The 22,702-nt window shown below is 43.8% G+C and overlaps 1 protein-coding gene across 1 annotated transcript in view; it reads right to left on the bottom strand.

Annotated features, from left to right (window-relative positions):
* PIDD1 (p53-induced death domain protein 1) overlaps positions 1–22,702 on the bottom strand; it is a 53,525-nt gene that overhangs the window by 21,125 nt on the left and 9,698 nt on the right. The window contains exons 5-10 of the mRNA XM_077459923.1: positions 21,250–21,304; positions 16,729–16,930; positions 16,382–16,516; positions 13,893–14,069; positions 6,381–6,528; positions 955–1,090 (exon numbers count right to left, since the gene is read on the bottom strand). Coding sequence (XP_077316049.1) covers positions 955–1,090; positions 6,381–6,528; positions 13,893–14,069; positions 16,382–16,516; positions 16,729–16,930; positions 21,250–21,304 — 853 coding nt within the window. The remainder of the gene's footprint in view (positions 1–954; positions 1,091–6,380; positions 6,529–13,892; positions 14,070–16,381; positions 16,517–16,728; positions 16,931–21,249; positions 21,305–22,702) is intronic.

The raw sequence follows: 22,702 nt of genomic DNA, 5'->3' as shown, positions 1-22,702 counted from the left end.
GTGCCGCCTTATCTGTGCCCATCGGTGCCGCCTTATCTGTGCCTATTAGTGCCGCCTTAACTATGCCTATCAGTGCCCACCAGTGCAGCCCATCAGTGCCCACCAATGCAGCCCATCAGTGCCCACCAATGCAGCCCATCAGTGCCCACCAATGCAGCCTATCAGTGCCGCCTAATCAGCGCACTTCAATGAAGGAGAAAAATGACCCGTTTGCAAAATTTTATAACAAACTATTAAAACATGATTTTTTTTTTTTTTTTTTTTCCATCTTTTTTTGTTTGTTTAGCAAAAAATAAAACTCCGAGCTGTAACTAAATACCACCAAAAGAAAGCTCTATTTGTGGGAAAAAAATTATAAAAATTTCATTTGGGTACAGTGTTGTATGCCCGCGCAATTGTCACTCAAAGTGCATCAGCGCTGAAAGCTGAAAATTGGTCTGGGACTGAGGGGGGTTTAAGTGCCCAGTAAGCAAGTGGTTAAATTTGTATGCAATCAGGCAGGCCCTTGCACTACATGGTTTTGGTAAATCTGAAGATAAAAATCTGCAGAAAATCTGAAAATGTGTATGGGGCATTAAGGTATAAAGTTACTGGCAAAAAACAGACACACTGGGCTTGATTTACAAAAACTGGACAGAGCCAATCAGCTTCTAACTTCAGTTTGTTCAACTAAGCTTTGACAATAAAACCTGGAAGCTGATTGGTTTCTATGCAGAACTGCACCAGATATTGCACTCTCCAGTTTTAGTAAATCAACTCCACTGTTATACCCACTCTAATACAATATACTGAGCAGGCCTTTGATTATTTTGTTCTCTGTATTTTTGTCTGTGTACTCTTTTTCTTTAATAAAAACTCAATAAAAAATAAAAAAATAATAATAATAAAAAAAAAAGCGCAAGCGCACTAATACAGCTACAATTACTTTAGGCAACTTTCATGCAATATACTCACCAAGAGAAGTGATCCACCTGGAAGTGGGCGTAAATATGAGTAATTTGTAACACAACCTGACTGGTAATATCTGTCCAGGTCTGTGCCTGTGGATCACCATGCAAGAGGAATAAGTGGGATCGATCCAAAGTATTACCTGCGAACAGAATCAATAGTATTACAAAGAGCAAAGTTCCAAAATCACCCAAGAGCGCCTGAGCTTTACCATAATTCACCCAGAGCTTTTTCTCAAGCCATACCTGATTTGTTTCTTTATATAGCAGTTGTATGCAAATAAAATCGCACCTAAACATTTAATGTAAATGTGCAATAGTTATTGTATTTTTTATTTTTTTTAGTTTTGGATACAGTAAGCAATTTGGTATAACCCAAAATTTAAACTCACCTGCTCGCATTTGCCGAGTGGAAAATAATTAGCGAGTGTGGGCTGGTGGGGGCGAGCACCGGCAGCGGGCGGGGTTGAATGGGAGCCGTTCTTCCAGGGGAAGAGAGAAGGGAGGAAGAGGAGAGCCGGCCTGATCACAGAGCGGGTATTCCCTGTTGTAACAGGTTTCATTTGAATTGCAGTCTCCTCGCCATCACACACAGTCCCACCTCCTGGCTCGGCTACTTTGATTGATAGGACAACCGTCCAATGCCGGGACATGTAACGTCTATCAAAGGAGGCGGGCCAGGAGGCCGGGCTGTGTGTGACGGGGGATTGGACTGCAATTCAAATGAAAGCTGTTACAGTGGGAAATCCCCACTCTGTGATCCAGCCGGCTCTCCTCTTCCTCCCCTCTCTCTTCCTCTGCACAGGTCACGCTGCAGGGATGTGCACAGGCGAGTTGCATTGGTGGGCACAGGTGAGTTACATTGGTGGCTTCAGGTCATGCTGCATTGATGGGCACAGGTGAGGCTGCATTGATGGGCACTGTTCATGCTGCATTGATGGGCACAGGTGAGGTTGCATTGATGGGCAATGGGTACTGGTCAGGCTGCATTGACGGGCACAGGTGAGGCTACATTGACGGGCACAGGTGAGGCTACATTGATGGGCACAGGTGAGGCTGCATTGATGGTCATAGGTGAGGCTGCATTGATGGGCACTGTTCACATTGCATTGATGGGCACAGGGGAGGCTGCATTGATGGGCACAGGGGAGGCTGCATTGATGGGCACAGGGGAGGCTGCACTGATGGGCACTAATAAAGTTGTTGTTAATATTTATTTTTGAAACTTAATTCTGCATAAAAGTGTAATTTCATAAAATAATTTATGAGGGCATGTTTACGGGCAGGGCAGGGCAGGGTAGGAGTTGGGTGGGGCAACTGGTGGCGAGTAACCCTGGCTAGTAGCTCAGGATCAGAAATTTTGAGCCCTGGTATACCCCTGTAATTTTTTATTTTTTTTGCTGTCTAGGTCCCATTGGGTCAACTTTCCTTCACTTCCTGCCTTGGAGCTCAGCAAAAAGTGGGATGAAATCTATTTAAAGTGACAACCCATACACACGTACGCTGTGGTAACGCGCCATAAAATGGATCTTAGTGCAGTGTAGTGCCAATCATTGCGAATGGCATTCCATGGCACCTCACAGTAATGCCAATGCATGGTAACATGGTGTGGCAGTCCATTCATAATGAATAGACTTCCTTAAAACTGAATTCAAGGAAGACTTTTTTGTCATTAGTACAAAAGTAATTTCTTATCTTCCAGCAATTTCTTCATGTTTTTCCATACAAGTGTTTCTCCAATGAGAAATCCCCACTTAAATAGGTCATAAGAAGGACTCTTTTCCCTTTTTTTTTTTATTTAGTAGCACCCATTATTCCTCTGGACACCAGTCTTGTAACATCCCCTGTGTAGTTGCTTTTAGATTGAGCAGGGACATTGACAGGAACCTTGTGTAGCAAGCGTTTATTTTTTTGCACGATCAGGGTTGTGCACATACTCGTGAGCAAAGGAGTTTAACAAGACATGGAAGGACAAGAATACACATGCATATGCTTACACACATGCCACCACATACATGCGCATGCCTGAGCGCGCCCCACACATCGTGGGGCCCGGTGGCGTATTAAGAACTGAGGTCTGCCTAGCCTCATTGCTGGATGGTTTTCAGCTCTGATCCCTGTGTTCCTTAAGCCTCGTACACACGATCGGATTTTCCGCAGACAAAACCTCAGACTTTTGTCTGAAGGTGTGTGCTCGTCTATGTCTTGCATACAAAGGGCAAGGAATTGTCAGCCAACAAACATGAACTTTGTGACATACTACGTGGTTTTCTAGCTCTTTAGAGCCACCCTTTGGGCTCCTTCTGCTAACTTCGTGTTAGTAGAAGTTTGGTGAGTGTTGATTCACACTTTTCATTTAGCGCTTTTCAGTTTGTTTCTGAACGGCCCGTTTTTCAACAAGACATGTTGCGGAATCAGAAGCGATAACGTGTGATTTGATTTGTTATATTTTCTATATTTTTGGATGCATAGAAAGCACTTTTTGGTTAAGTTCTATTGGCAGATAGCATGTCTAATTTTATTTGTTTTCTTTTTTTAATGCAGATTAAAAAAAATGTGGAGAATAATACATAGCTATGTGTTTTACTTCAAATGACAGTTTGGGAGTAGGCAGTTACATTTAAAAAATACAATGTAAAATTGACAAGGGACACCAACATAGTTGTATCTTTGACCTTAAGGCTCGGTTCACACAGGGGCGACTTGTCCAGGCGACTTCGCCGCCTGACAAGTCGCGCCCCGTTCTGTACTACGGAACCGTTCTAATAGGAGCGACTCAAATCGCTCTGACTTAGAAAAAGGTTCCTGTACTACTTTTGCAGCGACTTCGGGCGACTTGCATTGACTTCTATACAGAAGCCGTTTTGCAAGTCGCCGCTGAGGTCGCGGCAGGTCGCGGCGCTGCAAGTCGCGCCGCCTACTGTGTGAACCCGAGCCTAAAAACTACAGGATAATAGTGTTGTGGTAACGTGCCCAAAAAAATAAAAAAACGAAAGCATAATAATATTATTCTTGATATCACTAGAAAAAAAGCCTTTGAAATTTTGTTTGCATCAGTATCACCAGCAAAGCAGCTTCATTATTATCCCATTAAAGAAGAAGAGAATTGTGCGCTGCATTTCGAGATTTCATAATTTGCCATGTCACAAATGTTAATTCTCCATTACGAATGCTAGTTTACAAGACCGACTGCTTCTGGCTTGTCCTTGCTTCCGAGCATGCGTATTTGTACTTTGCACTTTTGTCCGACGGACATGTGTAAATACGATTGGAAAATCCAATAACATGACATTTGTCTGCGGAAATGTACATTTTTGGATGACACATTCACATATTATATATATATATATATATATATATATATATATATATATATATATATATATATATTCTGTATTTTGTTGTGTTTGTTGTCACTGATCTATGTAATTTTAGCATTTTTTGCACTTTTGCACTTGCAGTTTTAATAATTTTATAAAGAGTGCGGTTCCAATTAATACATTTTCAAAAAATGTCTCCATATTTACATTTATTTACAACGATTTGATCCTATTATTATTTATATTTAGTTACAATTTCTTTGCCATTTGCACAGATTGGTGGTATTTCCACGTATTTTTACTATAATTTTAATAGTAGGTTTATTTTAACAGTGAGAGACAGAATAACAACAAAAATATCCAGAAAATGCATTTAAAAAAAAGTTATAAATTTATTTGCATTTTAATGAGTGAAATAAGTATTTGACCCCTTGCAAAACATGACTTAGTACTTGGTGGCAAAACCCTTGTTGGTATTCACAGAGATCAGACGTTTCTTGTAATTGGCCATCAGGTTTGCACACATCTCAGGAGGGATTTTGTCCCACTTCTCTTTGCAGATCCTCTCCAAGTCATTAAGGTTTCGAGGCTGACGTTTGGTAACTCGAACCTTCAGCTATCTCCACATAATTTCTATGGAATTAAGGTCTGGAGACTGTCTAGGCAACTCCAGGACCTAAATGAGCCACTCCTTTGTTGCCTTGGCCATGTGTTTTGGGTCATTGTCATGCTGGAATACCCACCCACGACCCATTTTCAATGCCTTGGCTGAGGGAAGCAGGTTCTCACCCAAGATTTGACTGTACATGGTCCTTTCCATCGTTCCTCCGATGCAGTGAAGTTGTCCTGTCCCCTTGGCAGACAAACACCCCCAAAGCTTAATGTTTCCACCCCATTTTTGATGGTGGGGATGGTGTTCTTGGGGTCTTAGGCAGCATTCCTCCTCCTTCAAACATAGTGGGTTGAGTTGATGCCAAAGAGCTTGATTTTGGTCTCATCTGACCACAACACTTTCACCAAGTTCTCCTCTGAATCATTCAGATGTTCATTAGCAAACTTCAGATGGGCCTGTACATGTGCTTTCTTGAGCCCTTCTTGAGGACCTTGTGGGAGCTGCCTTTTCTTGGGGACCTTCTGGGAGCTGCAGGATTTCAGTCCTTCACGGCATATTGTGTTACCAATTGTTTTCTTGGTGACCATGGTCCCTGCTGCCTTGAGATCATTGACAAGATTCTCCCTTGTAGTTCTGGGCTGATTCCTCACAGTTCTCATGATCACTGAAACTTCACGAGGTGAGACCTTGCATGGAGTCCCAGACCGAGAGAGATTGACAGTTATTTTGTGTTTCTTCCATTTGTGAATAATGGCACCAACTGTTGTCACCTTCTCACCAATCTGCTTGGCAATGGTCTTGTAGCCCATTCCAGGCTTTTGTAGATCTACAATCTTGTCCCTGACAACCTTGGACTGCTCTTTGGTCTTGGCCATGGTGGAGAGATTGGAATCTGATTGATCAATTGTTTCTGTGGACAGGTGTCTTTTATACAGGTAACAAGTTGAGATTAGGGGCACTCCCTTTAAGAAAGTGCTCTTAATCTCAGCCCATTACCTGTATAGAATACACCTGGGAGCCAGAAATCTTTCTGATTAATAAGGGATAAAATACTTATTTCACTCATTAAAATGCAAATCAATTTATAACATTTTTGAAATGCGTTTTTCTGGATATTTTTGTTGTTATTCTATCACTGTTAAAATAAACCTACCATTAAAATTATAGACTGATCATTTGTTTCTCAGTGGGCAAACGTACAAAATCAGCAGGGGATCAAATACTTTTTTCCCTTAGGCTCGGTACACACTGCATAAATGCGGGAACCCTGTGAATCCACTGCAGGTTCCGACATCGCATTTCTCCTGGTGGCAGTTTACACTACCCTATGAGAACTGCTGGGAGTGTCAATATAAAGCTAATGACTCCTCCAAATCAGTTTGCATATCGCAGAGGAAACGTAAAATTTGGACAGGAATGTTGCTGCGGACTAAAAAGAAAGGGTCCTGTTGCGAGTTTGGTCTTAATGTGATGCAACTGTTATTCCTTTAAGAAGCTGACCTGTGTAACCTGGTGGCAGTGGCAGCTGTATTTTAACAGGACGTAAGAAGTTGTCTGTTGAACTCTGTGAAAGACATAGGAGTGGGCTAGTTGAAGATGAATTGTCTCCTGTGATCTCCTGCAATAAGTTTCTGCGGACTGGTAGTACCTGAAAGAGTGAAATAATGAAAGATAAGTCAGATTTACAAACTATTACTATATACTATATATATTACTATACTACTACTGTATTGTAGGAAAGCGGCCAACTACATGAGAAAAATAAAAAATTATGGAACAAAAAAATAGAATTTTTTTTATCATACCTGTAAAATCCTTTTTCTTTGAGTACATCATGGGACACAAGGTTAGGCTTATATTCATTGCCTGGTGGGTTATACTTCATCTCGAGGTGAATGGACACTGATAGACCCAAGGTCTTTAGACAGGAAGTGATCCCCTATATCGCCCCTCCCATACAGGAAGTACAGCAGTTTTGTAGCAAGCACTGAATCCTCAAAGAGAGGGGAGGGACCTCTGTGTCCCATGATGTACTCAAAGAAAAGGATTTTACAGGTAAGTATGACAAAAAAATCCTATTTTCTTTTTCATACATAATGGGAAAGAGTTAGGCTAACATTCATTACCTTTTGGGACGTCCCATAGCAATAGCCTTGAGGGGAGGGAGAAATCCTGCCAAACAATAACCATCAGACCTTATATGGCAGCCCGCAGCACACTGTCGCCAAAAGGTGAATCCTTGGCTGCTCAAACATCCACTTGATAAAAATTTTGTGAACATATGCACTGAAGACCAGGTAGCAGCCCTACAAATCTGAGCCACAGATACCCCGATGGTGAAAAGCCCAGGAGGTTCCTACACCCCTGGTAGAATGAGCTTTCACCCTGAAGGGAGGATCTTTATGTTTCAGACCATGGGCCTGAATGACCAATTGACGGATCCAATTGGCAATGGAAGCTGCCTGCCCTTCTTGGGTCTTTTTGGTAAAACAAAAAAGGATTCTGATCCTCGAATCTCCGCAGATCTAGACAAATAAACCTTGACTGCCCAGACAATGTCCAAAGAATGCAGTCGTCTCTTTTCTGCCGAATGAGGCCAAGAAAAAAAGGAAGGCAAATTAATATCCTGATTTAAATGAAAGGCTGACAGTGACACCACTTTTGGTAAAAAGGATGGAACAGGTCCTAACACAACCCTGTCGTGGTGGAGGATCAAGTATGGTTCCCTACATGAAAGGGCTACCAACTTGGACACCCTTCTTGCCGAGGTGATGGCCATCAGGAAGGCTAGCTTGCATGACAGCAAGTCTAATGGAATTTCCTTGATAGGCTCAAATGGTTGTTTCTGTAACACAGAAAGCACCAAGTTCAAATCCCAAGGATACATAGGTGACCTAATGGGGGGGAAGAATGAGAGTTGCCCCCTGCATAAAGATTTGGACCAGTGAATGGGAGGCTAAAGGCCTTTGGAAGAATACTGATGGGGCCGAAACTTGACCTCGGATTGTACTCAAAGCCAATTTGATTTCCACAGCTGACTGTAGAAAAGAGAAAATCCTCCCAATCAAGTATTTCCGAGGATACCATTTTTTGGCTTCACACCAAGCAATATAAGTATTCCAGATCTTTTGATAGCTCTTCCTAGTGACAGCTTTTCTAGCATTCACAAGGGTAGACACCACTGGTCCCAAGATGCCAAGGTCCTTTAACACCCTGGCTTCAATAGCCATGCCGTCAAATTTAGAGACTGTAAATTGGGGGGAATATAGGACCTTGAAACAGTAGATCGGAGTGACGTGGAAGTGTCCATGGCCCGTCTACTGTCAGTCTCACAATCTCCAGGAACCAGGGCCTTCTGGGCCAGGTTGATGTCACCAGAATGACTGGAACTCCCTCTCTTCGAATCCTGCGCAACAAATGTGGAAGGAGAGGGATCAGAGGCAAAGTATAAAACAAGGGAGTACTGGCTCCATGGAACTACCAGAGCATCTGCTCCGATTGCCAGAGGATCTCTTGTTCAGGACACAAATTGCTGTAGCTTGTTGTTAAACCTTGATGCTAGTAGGTCGACCTCTGGCCATCCCCAATGTTGGCAAATTTCCTGGAACACCGGTGGGTGTAGGGACCATTCCCCCAGGCAGATTTGCTGGTGGCTGAGATAATCTGCCTTCCAGTTCTCTACTCCCGGCATATGGACTGCCGATAGAATCGGCACATGTCCCTCTGCCCAGGCTAGTATGTGGTTCACCCCCTTCAGAGCTGAATGACTCCTGGTACCGCCTTGGTGGTTTATATAGGCCATTACAGTAGCATTGTTGGACTGAACCCTGATAGGGTAATTCTGAAGCTCCACTGTCCAAAACCGTAGGGCCATTCAGACTGCCCGTAATTCCAGGACGTTGATGGGCAGGATCTGTTCTGTCCTTGATCATTTCCCGTGAGCTGTGAACCCTTCTGCCTGAGAGACTGGCATCTATAGTCAGTACTCTCCAAGTTACCTGGAGGAAGGATCTTCCCTTTCGTAGGTTCTGATCCTGCAACCACCAGTTTAGGCTTACGCATGCCCGAGGAGATAACATTGGATCATCCAGGGCTTGTCCTCTCCTGTTCCAAGCCAACAAGATGTCTTGCTGTAGAGGCCTGGAATGGAACTGGGCATAGGTCACCGCCTCGAAGGAGGATACCATCCTCCCTAGAAGACTCATACAGAGCCGAATAGAGAGTTGTCTGGTGCCCCTTATCTGACGCACCTGATCCTTCAGGGCACAGATCCTTGCGGTGGCAAGAATACTCTTGCTTGGACCGTATCTAGGATCAGACCTAAATACTTTAGACTTTGAGCTGGTCTCAAGTTTGACTTTTCAGTATTTATGATCCAGCCTAAGCTTTCCAAATACTTCACTGTGCATGGTATGCTCTGTTCTAGAGCCTGTAGTGAGTGATCTCTGAGCAGGAGGTCATCCAGATACCCAAGCACCAAGATCCCTTGGGCCCTTAAAAGACCCAGTACTAGTGCTAGGACCTTTGTGAACACCCGGAGAGCTGTAGCAAGCTCGATGGGTAGAACCACAAACTGAAAATTATGGTCCTCTACTGCAAATTGCAGGAACCTCTGATGAGGCTGAAAGATAGGCACGTGTAAATATGTGTCCTTTATATCGATGGAGCCTAGAAAGTCTCCCATCTGGAGTGAGGCTACTACTGAGTGGACAGACTCCATCCAAAAGGACTGGATCAGTAGATACTGGTTCAGGGATCTTAGGTCCAAAATGTGCCTTGTGTCCCTGTTTGGTTTTTGAAACCGTAAACAGGTTAGAGCACAACCCTGTGCCTTTTTCGGATATAGAAACCTCTACAATCACTCCTTGATGCACTAAATTATGTAGTTCCTGAAACAAGTCTTTTTTTGGAGGCTCAGAGGGAATGCTGGATATTAAAAACCTCTGAGGGGGAACCCCCTGCAACTGGAATTATTGTTCTCCAAAATGTCCAAAGTACAGCAGCCTTCCCACCACCCAATGGAGTGGGGGTCTCCCCTCAAAAGGAGGGCTTGTTGCTGGGTTTAGAAGAATTTTGGACCCAGGAATTTTTCTGGCCCTGGCCTTAGCGCCCTGTTGGCAGCGGAACTGCCTTGGTGTGGAGACATTTGAGGAAGCAGTCCCTGAGGTTTTAAAGTGGTTGTAAACCCTTACAACACACTTTGACCTACAGGTAAGCCTAGATTAAGGCTTACCTGTAGGTCCAAGAAATATCTCCTAAACCTACACGGTCTAGGAGATATTTGCCAAAAGACAGGCACAGCTGTCTACGGCACATGCGCTGTAGACAGTCGCGCACTGAGCGCGGCACCGTCAACGGGGAATATGCCGCGCGACAGCGGCGGAGCGGTGAGACCCACCGAGAAGATGGACGCACCAGACTACAGGGGACAGTGGTGACATCGCTGGCTCCTGTGTCAGGTAAGTGACACATAATGGACTACTATGCGATGCATAGTAGTCCATTATGCTTTGCCTTTGCATAAGGGTTTACTTCCTCTTTAAACCTGTTGCTTTTCTTCCTCTTTAAACCTGTTGCTTTTCTTCAGATGAAGTAGAGAACTCTTCTCTCCGGAAATCTTTTGGATATATTTGTCCAAATGATCACCAAATAAACGTTCACCATGAGAGGGGAAACCTGCCAATAACTTCTTACAAGGAAGCTCGGCTGACCAGTTCTTAAGCCACAAAAGTCTGCGCATATGTACAGACAAGAGAGCCAAAGGAGAAACCTGCTGTATTGAGTCCTTTAAAAGGCATCAACAACAAAACACATCGCTCAAGGAATATCCGTCTTACTTTCAGGCAAATCATCTGACCAGTTAGGCCTGTCAGGCCGTCTGATCTGATCCTTTATGGACTTTCAGATACCAATTACTGCAACAGCTGGCTGAATAGCTGAACTAGCCAAAGAAAAGGAAGGTTTTAATAATGACTCCAATTTCTTGTCAACAGGGTCTTTCAAGCCCTGTGCGTTATCTACCGGACAAGTTAAGTTCTTGTTTAAGGTAGAGACTGCTGCATCTACGGCTGGCATGCTCCACTTCTAAAATAAGTTTTCATCCATGGGATGTAAAAGGGAAAAGGAACAGAGCGCTGCTGGCCTCTGCCCTCCAATAACAAACAATGGATTTCCTGTAAAGGTGGATGGGACTTCAGTCTCCACCTGTCTAGCCCAGGGATGCTGGGCAATAGGCCCAGATGACCAACAGCATGACAGAGTAAGCCCAGCAACAATGTCTTCTCTCCACCAGCTGAAGGGACTCCAGGGGGAAGGACCAGCCTGCACTTCCCCCCGGCAGGGAGTATGTTCTATGAGAGAAGCAGAGGTTGGCTAGGTGAGTAATGCTCTGTTTGGAACAATTTGTTTGGGGTACTGTATGGGTACCGGCATTATAGAACTGGAACTATGAACTTCGGAGTCAACCCGTCTGGGGTCTCCTCCTGTCTTAGTCTTCTGCCGAAAGGGGAGAAATGTGACAGACCTAGCCAGGACAGAGGCTTTTGGGGGGACTGAATGCCAGCCTCTTGCTTACCAATCATGGACCCTGGCATTTGATGGAACGGTGCTCTTTGTGGGAAGGTTTTCTTGGATTTGCCGAAAGACTATTTTTGGTTGTTAATTGTGAACAATATATGATCATTGAAAGAGCTTATCACATTTACCTCTGGAGACGGACATTCTGGTCACCTGGGCTGCCTAAAGTGCTGTGTTAATTAACATGCTAATTATATAGTTGTCTGCTAAGTGTTTACTAGAGGGGAGGGGGGAGTATCTAGGAGCCAGCCCTACCTCGTTATCTAACCCCTTGTTAAAAGTGTATAAAAAGACTGTATTTTGGTTCTAATAAAGAGTCCATGTCAGCAACTAAACAAGTGTCTTCTTGTTTTGTGCTTGTGAGTGGTTAGAATATCTGAGATCTATATTCAGACTGGGATGAAGTGGTATATGACGAAAGCACTCAAGCGGAGTGTGCAACGTTTCGTCACAGAACAAAAATCCTGTCAGGATGTTCCCAATCAGCATACACCGCCTGTTCCAACAGAGGGTGTAAGGGGAAAGCCTGTGTGGCCTGAAGAAGACCAGGGAGGCTCAGTAACCTCTGCAAGAGGCAACTTAAAGGCAGAACTAACCATTTTGGTAAGAGTCAGGATCAAAAGCCTCTGTGATTGAGAGCCAGATACCAACTGGATATCTTCTTGTCCAGATTGTTCGGAAGCAGACTCATCCGCCATGCCATCCACAGAATCCTCAGCTTTTAGCTTTTCCCTATCCTCAACCCATTCCTGCTCCAGACTAGGAGACTCCGGAGAGGGGGATCTGTCACGCTTCTTGCCACACTGCAGAATGGAGGCAATCATGCCAGCAATCCTGTGCTCTAACCAGGCTAGGGCCGAGGACAGTTCATCCTTGGTGATAAAGGGTGAAGCAGCAGTGTTGACTGTAGGCACAATAGCAGATAGGTGCAGCGGCTCAGATTGCCCGGAAGCCACTGGTCCTTCAGGGAATGCAACACTAGGTATACCACTAGGTTCAGCAGGAACTACTGACGATATCGGTTTGCCCTTCCCTCTAGTGTTAGTCCCGCTCCTCTTTTTTGAAGACATTTACTAGCCACAAAAAGAGTACCTGGGTGTAGTATTAAAACACCTCAGAAGGGAGACCCTTTAATAGGGCTCACCAAGTCCCTATGTAACAATCCTGCTAAGCACCTTTAGCCTGCCAAGCAACACCTGGTGGCTCACGTGACCCGGGTAAGGAGAAATGAACCTGCTGCAAATGCCTGGTTCAGAGCCTGCTCTGTGTCCCACAGCTGCCTTCTGGAAGCACTGCATGCTTGGCATACACAGCTTAAATAAGCTGGCTGTGCGCTGGAACATTCTGTGCATGCAGATGCACGGTCCCGGCGAATGGCGTGGCTGTATTTGCATATGGCGCAAATCTTCATGCACCCAGGCTACGGAGCATGTGTGGTGAAGCCGCGTGTGCCATGGCCGCCAAACAAACTGCTGAGCCCAATGGCGCTCTTGCGAACACAGGTGTGCTATGGCAAACCAAGGCGAAATGGTGCACCGTCGTGCACCATCAGGTAAAAAACAGCCAGACACAAGTAAAAAAGAAAAAAAAAAAAAAAAAAGGTACACTTTGCAAACACCCACATCTAGCCCAAAACTCCCCGAATGGTCACCGCACACAGGTGTCCAACCTCTAACTAGCTTGACTGATTGTTACAATCCCTGGGCACCCCACAATAATTAAATAAAGGGGTTTCACTTACCAGTCCAGGCACAGGGCAGCTTGGAAACAAAGAGCCTAATCTTTACCCTTCATGGTGGGTTCTTGTCACTTGAGGACCTTGGAATGGGTACCCTTTTCATGTTTAGGACCCACTCCCTTGGACATGTACAGCACCCTGCAGGAATGCCTTAGCGCTGTAGTGTCCAGGATTCCACTTCGCAGGGTCCAGCGCCTGGAGGCCACATTACAGGCAAAACCTTACAGAATCTTGAGTCTTCTTTGCAAGGCTCGGGTACCTTTTACCTAAGCATATATAGCCTGTGTCCAGTCTGCTGAGCTGACCCAGTCTGTTCATCCTTTCCGGTCTGTTGATCCTGCCAGGCACCCGTGCCCCTCCTTACTCCTGTGTCTCCTGTTACCTTACCGATGAACCGGTAGTGGGAGCCGTAAGGGAGTCCTCCCATGGCAATTCGGGCTCAAAACCATTATGTACGTGACACTTGGAGCTCAAAGAGCTCAAACAACCGTGCCATCCACCTTGCAGACACTGGTAAAAAAACTGAAGTACTTCCTGTATGGGAGGGGGTTATATAGGGGATCACTTCCTATCCAAAGACCTTTGGTGTCCATTCACCTGGAGGTGAAGTATAACTCAGCAGGTAATGAATATTAGCCTAACTCTGTGTCCCATGATGTATAAAAAAGAAACTAGGGCTAGTTTTAGATACAACTAACCTGCATACGAATTGTTCGGGTCCTCTGTGTTGCTCCAGCTGGAAATTCAACCCGAATATTCTGATCCACAGTGGAGAAGAGGAGCTCTCCTTCTATAGGCACCTCACATCTATCTTCTACTAAACGTGACACAACAAGGAACCAGGAGAAGTGAGGGGTCCTGCAGATGGCTACCATCTGAGCAAACAAGACAGAAAAGTACATATATTTTAAATAAACACCTAAGGAACACAATGAAAAAATGAAAGTTATTCAAGCACAAAACCGCTGCAAGCAAACGTGAAGTCCTTCTCTGGCCAACATCTATTTTCTGCATCATTCGTTTCCCCTTCTACATAGTTCATTATGCTTACATTTCTCTGGGAGTGAAAAAATGCTCTTCTTTGCACCCAAGACATAATCACAAGGGCTGAAGCCAGAAGGAGGGAAGCATATTGCTTTTTATTGGCAAGAGACTTTTACCATGCTAAATTTTGCACTTTGTGTACAGGTATACTTTAAAAAGTGATTGTAAAAGGCACATTTAATAAAACAAAAAAATATGTCATACTAACCTGCCCTGTGCAATGGTTTTGCACAGAGCAGCCCAGATGCTCCTCTTCTGGGATTCCGCACAGATGCTCTTGGCCTTCCCCCTTGTGCAGTGCCCCGATAAAAAGCCGCTTGCTATGGGGGGCACTTGTACGTTCTCACTCCTGAGCCTGCTCTGTATGTCCATAAGGCACACAGATTCAGTCCCACCCCTGCTTCCTCCTCACTGACTGTGATTGAATCATTGCCAAGGTCTCCCGCTGCTGTGACTGAGCCAATAAGGAGAGAGAGCCGTGAGAGCCTCTTCTCTCATGCACATCGCTGGATTGAATTCAGATTCAGGTAAGGGGGTTGGGGGGGCAGAGAGATTACGTAATCGCGCACAACCCGCCCTGCATCACCGCCGTTGCGCCCTCACAGCCAGCCGCAAACACTACACTAAGGTGTGGCAGGCAAGCAGAGAGATGACATCTCTCACTGCCTGCACCGCATCACAGCTGTTCCACCCTTACTTGGCAAGTGACAATCCGCATCTGGCAAGAGATAATTTGCATCTGGTGGCAAGTCACATGGCAAGTGATAATGCGCATCTGGTGACAAGCAATGTGGCAAGTGACAATCTGTATCTGGTGGCAGGCAAGGGACAATCTGCCTCTGGTGGCAGGCAAAGTGGCAAGTGACAAGCTGCATCTGGTGGCAGGTAACGTAGCAAGTGAAAAGCTGAATCTGCTGGCAGGTGACGGTGGCCGGTGACATGCTCAGGGTTTCTACTGATTCTGCATTATGGTGAGCTGAACTATTTCATTTTATATTACAATGTGATAATGGAAATAATGTATTCAATCATTCTGACACCATAGCAGCCATGGTGTCATGATGATTGAAGAGCTAACATCAGCCATTGCCGCAACCGCACCCCCCTCCCCCCACCCGGGCCTTGGCACAATTTTCTTCCACAAAGCCAGTCCCCGGTGCCAAAAAGGTTGGGGACCACAACATTAAAGAATATGTAAATCCAACATTTCATATTCCTAATATGCGCCTGCTGTGCCATGTACTTGTATGAAAAAGGATCCTGTTCTCTTTGTATTGCTTCCTTTATGTGACATCCCTGGTGTTCCTGCCAGTCCCTCTGCTTTCCTATTAAAAACTGACCACACTAGGCAGGAGAGAACATCAACTATCAAGTTGTGTTGGGAACTTAGCCTGCTCTCTTCCAATGATCAGATTTGCCCTGACATGCCCCCCTACACAGCCATTTACTGGGAAGATTAGTTTGCTGCTGTTTCTCCTCCCTGGAGCTGAGAACAGAAAATATGTGATCGCTTATAGGAAAAGGAAGAAAAAAGGTATTTATATATTTTACATATATATATGTATACCTTTCATTTCTATTTTAAACTGAATGGGTTGTTTCACAAAAGGTGAGGGTTGGCATATATCACTTGACCTACCTATATAGCCTCCTACCCCCAAAATGTAAATCAGATTTTGTCTTTTAGATGAGCTCAAATGGACGTAAAGTCATAAGATGAAGTGGCTGTACAGGGAACAGTTGAACGAGGTGCTAGACATAGTTGCCATCTAGCTGGAGACACATAATTTGGTCAGGTGTGCCATCTCACTTAAGCCAACTTTTGGGGGAGAAGACAGAGTGGAAGCCCGAAGAAGGCTTGGGGGTAGAGAAGAGAGTGATTTTAGTATTATTATAGTCAGGAGAAGCCATAGAAAGCTACTGTTTTCAAGGCGATCGTATTCCACATTTCCCACCAGCTTCAGGGAGGATCACACTCCCAGTATAATCACTGTTGTATCTCATTCATCAACACGATGGAGTTCCCAGGTTTCTCAGCTCCAACTGCATATATTCCTCTAAAGGAAGCTAGTTGTAATAAGTCATAAGTCACTGTCTTGCACATATACAAGAACTTCAACCTTCATTCAGCCTGCTGTCTCACCTCACGCACTGACTTTTCTTTTGTTGTAGTGCTTAGATCTGTCCATGTTTCTGATGAGTCGCTGAAAGTCCTAATGACCACCTCTCGTTTTCGCACATGCTTCAGGTAAGTAAAGGGGATGGTGATTTCAACATCCTGTTGAACAATAAATTACACATATACCTTCAACATTGTGATTCGCTTAAAAAAAACACTATTAACTTAAGCATGAACCATTATTAGTGCCATGCCTCAGACTTATAGAAAATACGAGATTTATATTGGAAAGTCTTGTTCTATAGAAGCACCCCAAGAACACATAAGGACATAGAAAACCAACACCCCAAGGGCACAGAAAGCTGACTTACTTGATGGAACTGAATGCCATGAGGCTGAAGCTCCAAGGTGCTACTGAGCAGCACATCATGATGTCCAAGTCTCACATGCTGTGAATCTGGCTGAAATATCTGAAAACCAATTTTCATAGGATATGACACAGCTCTGGAAGGAAAACAAAGCTGAAAGCCGCCAGGTATGAACACCCAGCATCCCTCTGGTATAACCAAAAAACTGGAAACAAAAGCAAATTGTTTATTATAAGTGTAGAATGACATGCAAACCTGCTACAATACATACATATTGTGTTTTTGCAAAAAAAAAAAAAAATAAAATAAACGTATTCAGCAAAAAACAATATAAACAAAGTATCAGGTAGGTGAAACATCATATATGAAGAATAACACATAGTTCACATTGATCTGGTCCACATAACCGCCTCCCCTATACAGGAGCAGTAGAGACCCCAGTAGGAGTCTAAAGTTGTCCCCCACCCCTGTGTTCCAGGGACTCTACTTTTTTTTTTAATACATTAAAATTAACTATATATAAAGAACCATGAGCAAAAAATATATTGTAGAATACTGCATCTCTCCTTCAAGTATATCCCCAAACCAAGTCTGTAACCCCACCCTCAGGCTGGTCCCATCAACATGTAACACACATACAACTCCATCTCCATATCCCTCAACTCTTTACTGAGTCTCCCCTTCTCCCAGTGTCTCCCTATCTATACCAGACCCACCTAATTTTTTCGGAGCTCCCCTGGCCTCGTATGTCATACGTTAGAGAGAAACGTCAACAGTCACAACTTTCAGCCACATCCCCAACGTCAGCCGTTCCATACGGATCCACCTCCTAGCTAGTTTCTGAACTCCAAAATACAGTATTCTAAGGAACAACTTAGTGTGCTCACCCACCTCCTCTTGGCAATACATACATATTTACTGTTTCAGCCACCAAAGTGGTAATTTTGTTCAGTCCTGCCACAGTGAACAGCCAAGAAGACCTCTCTACTATTTAATTGTTCAGCTTTCAGAGTTGCCTCCTTGCTAATTTTACAGAGGAGGTAAAGTTGATTTATTGACCAATGACACCTGGTGTATGTTGTGAGGTGACTGGGCAACCCAAAGGCTAAAAGGGAAAAAAAAATTAAAAATTCTCCATCGACACTAACAGCTTGGATGAATGAATCCTATTCTGACAGATTCTAGTGGTTGCTGTCAGAATACTCAAACCACAGCTGTATCTGATCAGATGCAGCCACTGTTCAGCTGACAATTTTCAGCCCAACAATTTTCAAAAAATGTTCATCAACTGTTAGAAATGGAGTTGCCTTGATATAGCAGGAAATAAGTGGGCCACCTGCCTGTGCAATGTGGCAGATGTTTTCAAATCACACGACTAGCTGTATAGAATTAACAGTAGACTTGCTGTAACAAATGAAACAGTAAACATACATATAAGTATCTGAACTTTGTATTTAACCATATGCGTAATCAGGGGTCAAGTCCTGGGGAAAAAAGTGTGGGAACTCCCACCCAAGATCCACTCCCCCACCAAAAAAAAAAAGATACGCTCATATGCACGAACACTTCAAAAGTGGTATTTTTTATCCAATTTTCGTATTGTGTGTATGAAGCTTAACTATTAGTACATAAAAATACAACAATCCTCAATAAACATAAATACGGTAATTCTCTGAATAATCAGCATTCATTCAATTGTGCTTCCATGCAAACGTGAACATCATGTTCTGATCTTTATAGGGGAATGTTATTTTGTATATAGAGTGTTTATGTGGTGAGTTTACACTTTTCATTGAACAGAGTTTGAATAACACAGGGTTAAAAGGAAAGGTCATAAATTAACTGCACATTATCTTTACAGAATGCTTGGGGAGATAGTGATGTGTTCCTGCTTAGGAGATGTATGTTAGCTTGGGGGGCTGCAAACTCTGCAGGGCTCCAACACACAGTCGCTGCTATTCCAACCTAAGCTATTTCCACATAAACTTCCCTCCTGGCATTAAACTTTTCCAGGTGTTGTGCTCAGCTTACCACCCCAAACTGATGTTCCTCCCTCAGTTCACCTCTCTCCCTGCATGTCCTGTGAGCAGAATAGCTGTGCTCCTCCTCTGGGTTCTCTCATCATATGGTACTGAAGATAGAGGAGGGGGGGATTCACCGGGACACACAGAGCAAGTACGCAGGAGACTGGGGGGAGGGGGAGATGAGGAGACACAAAATCAGGAGGGGCCCCGGCGGGGAGGAGCGCATCACGAGAGGTTTGACTAAATACAAATCTCTTAGTAGCAGGGACCTGATATACCCATCAGCTAGCTGTGATTGACCGGTAGATCGAAGAGGAAGCTGTCATGGGGCCCCCTACTGGCAATGCCTAAATGGTCAGTTCACCCCTGGTGTGCGGCACTTACTATTGCGAGCTGTATCGGCGGCTGCTGGTGTAGCACCTGCCACACAGCTCGTATACTTCAAAGTTCAAAGTCTTGCAGGACGCGGCTGCTAATGGGAACTGAGTTCCTGCTGTGGAAAAAGTACAGGAACTCCGTTCCCATGCGTTCCCGCAGGACTTGAGCCCCGTGCATAATGCTATAGTTGCACATAAAAGTAGGAGCTGAAGGAGACCTAAGCTGTTATTTTTACAGTCTGTCTGTAATCTAAGCTGTAAAGAAAAGTTGTCTTATCCTGTTTGCAAATCCAGGCTCTCTCAGCAGAGGTCAGGACACGTGTTCATGCAGAGCCAATAATTATCTGATTCTTGACACTATAGGGTTGATTTTCTAAACCTGGAGAGTGCCAAATCTGATGCAGCTCTGCAGAGAAGCCAATCAGCTTCCAGGTTTCTTTGTCAAAACGTAATTAAACAAGCTACAGTTAGAAACTGAGTGGTTTCTATTTACAGCTGCACCAGATTTTGCACTCTACAGTTTTAGTAAATAACCCCCTATTTGACATCGCTCACTTGACCATCCAACATGACTGTGCTCAGGAACTGGCAGCTGAAAGAAGCTCAAAAAATGAGGCTAGGTAAGTATAGGACAAGGTTTCCCAACAGTATGCAGGAACAGGGTGCAGGCATACGATAACTTAGGGTTATAACACAATTTGTGATCTGCTTGCAAGGTAACTTATTTATGCTTTCTGGCAAAGGCATTCTTATTTGGGCTTCTCAGTCTCAGGGATGTACTGTTTTGTGATGCCTTCTTCTCTGCCAGGACTTTTATTGCATCCACTGACACCAATGTTGGGGGCTATTATTACATCCTTTGACATCAAACGTTGGGGTTATTATTGTACTCATTGACACACCATTGCTGGTGATCTTATTGTAGCCACTGTCATCAATATTGGGGGTTATTATTGTGTCCACCGACATCAATGCTGGGAGTTATTATTGCACTCACTGAAACCAATACTGGGGGTTATCATTGTATCCACTGACACCAATGCTGGGGGTTTCTATTTTGTCATCTGACAACAATGCTGAGGGGTTATTACTGCACTCACTGACACCCATGCTGGGGATTATTATTATACTCACTGACACCCATGCTAGGGATTATTATAATCCAATTTATTCAGTATGGATTGTGATATGCTGCAAAAAAATGCAGGAGGGCTGAGATTTTTGTGCACTGAGGTGTGAAAATGCATTGCATCGATCCTCTAGAAGTGTTGGCCCTCAACAATTTTAAAGTTGACCAGTTCTACAGTAGAGGTGGCTCATTGTGGCACAACTGAGCAGTCACTATTACAACAGCAGCAGCTCTAGATTTGCATTATCAGAAGGCTGCGGGAATGAAAGCAGAGGGAGCACTCATAAATGTTAAACATAACAGAATATAAATGCCTTGCAGGAGAATACAGCTGTTAAACATGGGGTCAGACAGTGACATTAAACTAACATCTTAGACCCCTATCACACTGGGGCCACAGCCACGTTAGTGCTGACGCGCCGCTTGATTTAGCGGAGCTTTAGCGATGTTTAAGCAGCGCTTTTTGGCCGCTAGCGGGGTGCTTTTACCCCAAAGAAGGGGCACTTTGGATTCGCTGCTTATTCATTTCAATGGGCAGGGTGTTTCGGGAGCGCTGTATATAGCACTCCCAAACCAGCCCAAAGATGCTGCTTGCAGGACTTTTCCTAACGTCCCACAAGCGCACCTCCCCAGTGTGAAAAGACACAATGAAATGAATGGGAGGCGGTTTTCAGACATTATTTAGAGGCTATTTCTAGCGCCTGAAAACCGACTCAGTGTGAAAAGGGTCTTGGAATTAAAGGGATATGTACAAATAAAAAATAGGTATGGAGAGAGCTGAAGAGAGCCCTCTCACCCTCTTATTTGTAAAACAAGGACTTCTGAGGAGTCACTCCTCCATGGCCACAGCCTGATGCCCGGACACTGTTTAAAATTAATAAGTCAGAGCAAAATAGCAAAAATGGATGGCCATTGTATTAAGAACTGAGCAACAAGTTGCCTGGTCAACGATTAAAAATACACATCAACAATGGCAAGGAATATTAAAATGTACCTTTTTTCATTAGATTTCACATAGATCTTTTTTAGCTCTGTGCTACCAATGTCATCTGCAGAAAAGAAAGATTACCTGTTAACACTATTCATAAGGAAACCTCAGCTCTAATTTAGTATATTATTCTAAAATACAGGAAGTTAACAAATGCAAACACATAAGACAGCATAGTTTCATACACTTTGTAATTTTTTTGAGTCAGTACTGTAATTGTTTCTTAAAATGCTCATTAACAATAGTTGATCTTGAATTGGATCTCAATCTAAAATTTTCTTATTAGTAGAGTGTGAAAGTGTCAAACCCATTTTCAAGCATGTATTTATGTCTATACTTACAAATTAACACCCTGGCTCTGGTGACAACTGCCAAATGTGGGATAAGCTCACACTTTGGTGACATTTGCTTTCTGCCATGTTTCTAAAAAAATAAATAAAAGGAATTCATAAAGTCTGGAGCAGCCAGAATCTGAAGCAGCTGTGGATGGCAACCAATCAGATTCTGTCTTCAGGTTGTTCAGTTGAGCTTTGAAATTGAAAAGATAGAAACTGTTTGGTTGCCACGCACACTTACTCCAAATTCTGGCTGCTCCAGTTTTATTGCATTACCCCCATTTTTGGTCAATTCGATGTCCAATTCAACCATACATTATTTTTTATTCATATGAGAACTTAACAAACGTGTTTGTGTGGGTTATCTCTGGGCTTCCTTCCAGAATGCAAAAATAAATAAAATGGTGTTAGTGGTCGCTCTAAAAGGCATCTCTTCCTTGCTCATTTTTCTTCAACTGATTGTCAGCTAAAATTTTAAACTATATCTAAACCAAAATCTTTTTTTCAGTTTTGTGTAAAGTAGGGAATGGTTAAAACCCCATCAAATGACTTTCCAGCAGCTAGCTCATGTTAGGTACCCTGACAAGATTAGGATGGTCCTAAAATCTGCTGGGCAGGTTTGACCACATGTGTATTATCTGACTAAAACACTGGGTCAAACAAACTACTTGATCAGACCTGAGCGTGGAAAGATCCTGCTAGCTCTTCCCTACTCTATAGTAATGCCGCAGACACACGATGGGAGTTTCCGGCAGACTAGGTCTGACGGTCTTCCCGACGGACTTTACGAGCGAACAAACTTGGCCACACACGAACGGACTAAGTTCAAAAGTCCATTCGTTTTGAATGTAATGATGTACGACGGGACTAAAAAAGGAAGTTCAATAGCCAGTAGCCAATAGCTTCTCTTGCGTCGTATTTGGTCTGTCGGACTAGCATACATACGAACGGTTTTCCCGATAGGAATTGAGTACGTCAGACAGATTTGAAACATGTTCTATTTCTACGTCAGATTTTTTAAACAAACCTACCGTACATGTCCTTACTTAAGGTTAAGAAAAAAAGGGGGGGGGGAAATGCACTGGATTGCATCAAAAATGCACTGCAAATTGTCAAAAACGTGC

The sequence above is a fragment of the Lithobates pipiens genome, unplaced genomic scaffold (assembly GCF_037356315.1).
Source record: "Lithobates pipiens isolate NorthernLeopardFrog02 unplaced genomic scaffold, aLitPip1_a1.2 Scaffold_10, whole genome shotgun sequence".
NCBI lineage: Eukaryota > Metazoa > Chordata > Amphibia > Anura > Ranidae > Lithobates > Lithobates pipiens.
This window is presented reverse-complemented; position numbering and strand designations above follow the sequence as displayed.